This window comes from Aplysia californica, unplaced genomic scaffold (assembly GCF_000002075.1).
Source record: "Aplysia californica isolate F4 #8 unplaced genomic scaffold, AplCal3.0 scaffold00001, whole genome shotgun sequence".
Lineage (NCBI taxonomy): Eukaryota > Metazoa > Mollusca > Gastropoda > Aplysiida > Aplysiidae > Aplysia > Aplysia californica.
The window spans coordinates 5,637,958-5,644,769 of record NW_004797271.1 but is presented as its reverse complement, the minus strand read 5'-3'; the positions used below and the strand labels follow the sequence as shown (position 1 = coordinate 5,644,769).

Genomic DNA, 6,812 nt, shown 5'->3' with positions numbered 1-6,812 from the left:
CCCATTTTTTAAAGTTATTTTCTCTAGAACAGCAGTTATTATTCTACGCATTGTTTTCCGTATAACCCCATATCGGTTATATCTAATAACTGTCTTTTTGTGAAAATGTTCAGGTGTTTTTACAGAATCCCTGTGATATCCCTGATATTTAAAGTACCAGCCTGTTCGTCAGTCTATATCAAAATATTCTGCCATCTTTTCCAGGGTGCCGGGGGCTCAGGCATGATGAACTCTGCCATGATGGGGAATTTGATGGGGGCCATGGGGAACCAGAGACTGAGTAACAAGCCAGAGGAGGCCATAGACCTTGATGCTCCCTCTTCCAAGTGATAGGCAGAATGACTGAACGAGTGCTACTTTTCCTGGAGATGTTGGATGTTCCTGTGCTGTGGCGGATGGTGCCCCATGGTTAATTGATGTGAACAAGGTTCTTGTGAAAGGATTCCGAGATATGTGGAACTTTTGATGGATCTGTGTGGTACCCGTGTCGGAGGAAGACAGTCATACAGACACCAGTAGTCAACCAGGGACCAGTAGGGGCAATCTTTTCATAAAAGAACATGTTGGTTTGGTGGATAAGTTTTGACTGCTTTAATGATGTGAAAGATAGAATGAGATGGAGTGCTCTGCATTTTTGGAAATGTGAACTAAAGAAGGAAAATATGAAAACTTTATTTAGTGTAAATTTTGTGTAGACATTATGTGACACTTTTTGATTTTAAAAAAACATGCAGAAAATCGTAGGTAATGGATTTAAAATATATGGTTTCACAAGCTTATTTCTTATTTTGATGTTGAGCATGAACACAGCATATCATGTGCTTTCCGTCATCAGATCTGTGAAAGGGAAGTTTCAGTCGGTGGAGACCTTAAAACTTGTGGAACTCGAGTCTGATTTGACAATCACAAAGGATATCATCCGAGTATTTTTGCGTTCAAGACGTGTCTCATTCATGTGTTTCTGTTGGGGCTGCTCCTATTATTAAGCCTTGCCCTGACAAAAATGAAGGTTTTTGGAAGTCTTTGGCTGATTTTTTTATATTTAAAAAAAAATAATTAATGAGGGCTGTTAATACTAGTCTCTTATTTCCAGCTACGCCTTTAAGGATCCGTGCTCTAATGTTTCATTACACTGTACAAAAAATGCAGAAGCAGCATTGTGCTATGTGCAGTTCATCAATGTGTAAGGTGTTATGAGGCTGGGATGCAGAAAGGTTAGCCATGTGACGTAAAACTAAGCACAGTATTGACAGGGAACTTTTTGCTAAATACAGTGTACAAGGAGGACTGTCTGGTGTTTCCTTGTTCTGTCTATAGCTAAGGTTTTGTTCTCTTATGTTGTCTCTGGCTACAGTAATGGTACTTAACTCATTGTCAGAAGTGTGGAACAAAGATAAAAAAAGAATTTGTGTCTGTAATCAAAGAGTTGAAGGTGCACATGGCATCTTAATATGCCTGTTATGTAATCCCCACTAAGGGCGGCAGGCTTTGGACCTGACCAGAGGTTTTTTTTTAGCTCTGGGGTTGTGTGGCATGCAGTTAACTGTTACTTGTTGGCCATGATCATTCACTTAGATTGATTTTTTTCCTTTATATGGTCTAAATTTGGGGGGTGTTGGTTTTTTTGGGGGGGGTTTTTTGTATCGCTATCCTCTGTATGAAACTGTACTTGATGACCCAGTGTGTGCTGATCGTCAAGTAAGACGCTGAAAGATTTCCTTTTCTCTTGTAAAAATGTCTGTTTGAATAAGCTTTTCTTTAGGTTTGGTTTTAAAAAAACAAAAGGTCTGAACTCTTTGCATGTTTTTGTTTTAAACTTATGTTGTTGGTCTTTTTTATAGAATGTTGTAGGATTGAAGTTGTCAAGAAAGTATTGCCATGTAGCACATTTCATGAGAGGCAGACTAACCTAGTCTAACACCGGCTTTTCCTGTTCGGTGTCAGTTGACGTTTTTTTCTCACCCAATTTTGCAGATAATTTTTACGTGTTGCATTATCACAGGAGCCGTTTAAATTGTACAATATGTTGTGTAGAGGGTCGTCTGCCTATATTGGTTTGTGTGGTTCACAAGTACAGTGTAGTCCACTTATACCAAATATGGTTAATCCGAAAACAGTGGAAAAGTTCAAGAAAATGAAATCCCCATTTATTTATTTTTCTTCTGTTTGCACAACCTCTCTTAACCGAAGAAAATTCAGGGGTCCTGCCGATTTTGGTTTGGTTTCAGTATGAAAATATTAAGTTGACCTTGTCTCTAAGAAAGTTTTTTTCTAAGGTTGTTCCTTTTTAAAAAAAAAAATTTCTGTGTTCAAATTCTATTCATAAGGAAATTGTTGGATGTTTAACATGATATTACATGTGCTGGTCCACAGCAAGAATAAGTTAAGAAACGTGACTTTTGACTGAAGAACTGTTTATTTCATAAATTTGTTTGCGTTGTTGTTAATGCTTTTTTAAAAAATTTTTTTTTATGGTGGTTATTTGCTGATCTGTTGAAGACAGTGAGTGAGGACAAAGGTGTGTTTGCTATGTCTAAGTCAAATCATTTTTATTTATATACAGTGACATCTTTTTTGTATTTATTTACAGTCCCTCTAAGTAATAGGCGGTCGAACCTGTCAAGGTAAAATCTCCAGACGTTCTTATAGCCGAGTTAGTCTTGTGCAGCCAAGGGAAAGAAATATGCCCTTTGATATGGAAACCTTTTTTTTTTTTAAAGTTTGAAATTGTTACAGATAGTCCAGAAACAGTGGGGGGAAATTATATGTAGAATTTGCCCTGTGTGGTCTAATACATAAAGAATTTGCCGGTTTTTTATTGGTGGGAGTTTTACTCTAGGCACTTCTATTCTTTGTGCTGGGTTGAAACAATTTTTTTCGTTCTCACCGCGACTCGGCCTGAGGCAGGTTCGACTGTGTATTGCATACAGTCTCATCAGGGTGTGGAAAACATTCTTGTGCTGTGGGTCGGGGATCTCTTCAAGTTTGTATTATGAGCGTTTCTATCAGCTGTAGTGTGGGGGCCATGTTTTGATGGACAGGACTCCGTCGACACCTGCGTAGGATCATTTCACGATGTTCTGAAGGGTTACGTTGTGGCCAGTGTTGTAAGAAAACTGATCAGATGTTGTGGGCAACGGGAGTGTGGCTTCGCGATGAGGCCCGTACATATCCATCTCCAGCACAAGTATGTGCTTGTGTGTTTGTTGTTGTGCATGTGTGTGTGTGTGTGTGTGTCTCCAGTGTTGTGACGTGTGTTGTCCACTCACCAGAGGGTGCAATCTCAACCACAGGCTTTTTGTTTTCTTGGGGAAAAAAAAGATTGTGGGTTTTGCAGTGATGCAGTTGAGATCTGGGCTGAAGAAAGCTGGAGTGGAAACCGTTGCGGTTATCATAAAGCAATCATCAATCCTTTCATGTTTACTGCAAGCACAGGTTGGTCCAAAATGTTCTTAACATAAGGCATGGGGTTTGTTTCTGCTGTACAGTATATATATGGCAATTTTTAAGTCAATAGAGTCCTTTGTCAAGATGAGGACACGGAAATTCTTGTCACGACGTATGAAACTTTTTAGACTCGTATGAATTGCCCTTCTCATGTGGAAAATTGGGGACCTACCTATACCTGCGTGCATATGTAAGGATTCAGGCCATTCTAATCAATAATTATTCATACAATGTTTGTGGATTCGAGATGACAAAAATTTTATTTTGCCATGTTTGAATGTATAACCTTCTATTCCCATGTACACTGTTGTTGGCTTCTTCAAAATATTTTTGAGACACTTTGTTGGGTCCGGCCTTTTGTATTTGTATTGAACTAAAATACGAACAGGGGCCTGAGGACCAGTGTCTTTGGTGGTGTAATGGTTGGGCACTTCACCATCACATGCAGAGGACCTGAGTTTGATTCCCATGTGGAGAGAATTTTTATCGAGTATCTCTCCTGTGTCTCTGTAGGACATTGTATCCCTGTCAGCATTTTGGCTTTGACATCCAGTGTCAAAGCCCGCCTCCTAAATTATCTAAATTGTGTGAATTGGGGGGGGGAGGGGGGTGTGCGTAAAAATATCTCCTTTTAACGAAAGAAAGAATAAAACTAGGGGCCTTTGGAAGATCGAAGGTGTCCACGTGTCCGTAATGAAACAGATTTTGAAAATCGATAAGTTGGTTGATGGTTGTAGCATTGGATTTTTATTGGATATGCTAATAATTACTGTGTTTTACAGCTTGACTTTAGCAGCTCGCGTCCCTAGAATGACAGGATTATAACTCTAGTTTTGGTAAAAACTCAGTTACACACTACACATTACTGGCACAGGATCCTTGCACAGTGTTGAAGGCTTGACTTGATAATATTAATTTATTATAAATGACATTTGTATAGCGCTCAACCCTGATCAAAGGACACAGATTCTGAGTGCTTTACAATACAGTACAATGTACAACAGTAACATAAAATGTGTTCTGACAGGAAATCACTACAAAAATTTATCTTATTAATTTAAAATCAGAAAGGACTTCAGCTGACATTTGAATGAGTCAGAGGATTTGATCTCTCTTAAAATAGTTGACAAAGCTTTCCAGGTCTTGGGGCCTTGATATTCAAATTTAAGTGCCCTTTCATCCATTGATTTAAGTTTTTAGATGTTAAAAGATATTTCTTTTTGTCAGCTGATGACCTCAAACTTCGAGTTGGAATTTAGTCTCCACAGATTTGATAAATATGATGGCGCGTTATCATTCAAGCATTTGAGACAAATCTGGCCTGTATTTTTTTTTTCCTTCAGTTCTGTTGTACACTCACATATAAAGTGTAAACAATTTTTTTAGCTCTACTCAAAACTATGCGAGTTAAAAACTGTCATTCTAAGAGCGTAAGCTGTTACAGGATAGGATTAGGAGATTTGGGGGTTTGTTTTTTTCCTTCTTCTGGACCAAGTTTGATTAGTTCCACAGTGTTTGTGGAAGTGATGGAAGAACTGGTGTGCCATAACGTTCGGGGGGAGGGGGGGGGGCTGTGCTGGGGGTGTATTTAATTCTTTTAATAAGGCCATGACTTCAGGGTGTTTCTCACACTACGATTTTATACGAAACAACAAAAAAGTTGTTTTGGTATGTGAATATTTTGGGTTGACGTGAATATCAATCAGGAAAGTGTCAACCTGTTTTGGGGTTAAATACTTTTTGGAACTGCTTAAATTAAATGAATTGGAGAATATTTTTCCAGCTCTTACATGTATATGTTGAATTTGATATGAATATTATGATGATGCTGTGTTTTATGTGGGTTGTTGTTCTCTTTGTTTGAAGTGTGGGGTTTGAGATAAGACTCGCGTGGTTATCAGTGTGTGTGTTTGTACGTGTGAGTGTATCATGTGTGCGTGGTCGGTGGTGGGTAAGTGGGCGTGTTGCTGTCAGCTTGTACATAGCTGTGGTGTGTCTCCGTTCTGTGTTGTGCTCATTTTTGGCATTATTCATCTGTAGCAACATCCCAAAGTCAAAGCAACTACAGGAGTGAAGGATACAAAATAAAGGTGACCATGAATTGTTGGAGAAAAAAAAAAATAAAACAAAATGACAACTTTGTAATGGTGTTTTTTGGAGTTGACTTTTGTCTGTCCGTGGATATTTGGCGGGTGCTCTTGTGTCGTTTGCTCCTTCGTCCTTATCAAACATTTATTTCCTTAAATGTTACTTTCTAGTAACAGCTATAATCTTCGGCATTTCTATGAACTTTTTTTGTTTCAAGTGGCGTAAAACTAAAAACGTAGTCTGTCTTTTACCTCCCTTTCATTACAATAGCAATGATGCTGAGGAAATTATTTCCTATCATGGCAGCCAAGTGACCAGACTGACCATAGCACTATTGAACTTGAACAAAATACTGTGGAAATTGCTCTTACAGCCACCTGTTCAAACAACTACCTCCCACAGCGTCCTCCCCTGTACATGCGTTTGTTGTTTTTTTTTCTCTCTGTGTGTCATGATGCGGTGGAATCGGGCGCTCATCAATTTTTGGCCAAATGGAATTATTGGTATCAGCTTAAAGGTTATTCATTTGCCTAGCTTTCGATGAAAGAAGTATCTATTTATCTTGAATAGAAGTCGAGATAATGGCGATTGAAGGAGGTGGGGTTGCCTGGTTTCAAAAGTAAAATTAGCGAGAAAATGTTGACTTCCTCTTCCATAGATTTAGAGTCCTTGGAAACTGCAAATTAGCATTCTTTGTGCCTTTTATCAACGTTTTCAATAAAATCTACAAATAAAAGTGTTTTTGAATGGATATGCAAGGTGTTCAGCTTTTAAAAAACCAAACAAACAAAAAACAACTGGGAGGGGGGAGTCCGCCGAAAAATGCCGATTTCTCGGATTTCATTGTTTTGAGGAGAGCCTGATCTCGCCACGAAGTCTCACAAAATATTATAATGACACTGTCTAAGATGACCTCACTTCTCCGCAACATTGCATGGTCATATTGAAACAGGTTGGCCTATACACAGACCAGCTGACTGCACTGTTTTGTGCAGCTGTAAGTTTAAAGTCTGTTTGTGTCTCCTCATATTTTCTTGAGCAATATTAATGTCCACTGCCATCCAGCTCTGAGAGCATAATACAACACTAAATATTCTGGATGGAGAGCCAGAGGAAGACCAAGGCGACGATGGAGTGAATCTGTGGCAGACACCCTCAGAGCTCACGGGATGTCCCTCCTACAGGCCACTCGCCTTGCTGCAGACAGACGCCTGTGTCTCCCCGCGACACCCCCTGGTACAAGCGGAAGAAAAAAGTAAAGTAAGTTTAAAGAACGA

At 39.1% G+C, this 6,812-nt stretch overlaps 1 protein-coding gene across 1 annotated transcript in view; it reads left to right on the top strand.

Moving 5' to 3' along the window:
• Nucleotides 1-5,592, top strand: part of LOC101846389 (transcriptional regulator ATRX) — a gene marked incomplete in the record, with an annotated part of 58,992 nt that extends 53,400 nt beyond the window's left edge. Inside the window, 1 exon segment of the mRNA XM_013085062.2 lies at nucleotides 205-5,592. Coding sequence (XP_012940516.1) covers nucleotides 205-330 — 126 coding nt within the window.
• Nucleotides 5,593-6,812: the final 1,220 nt, after the last annotated feature.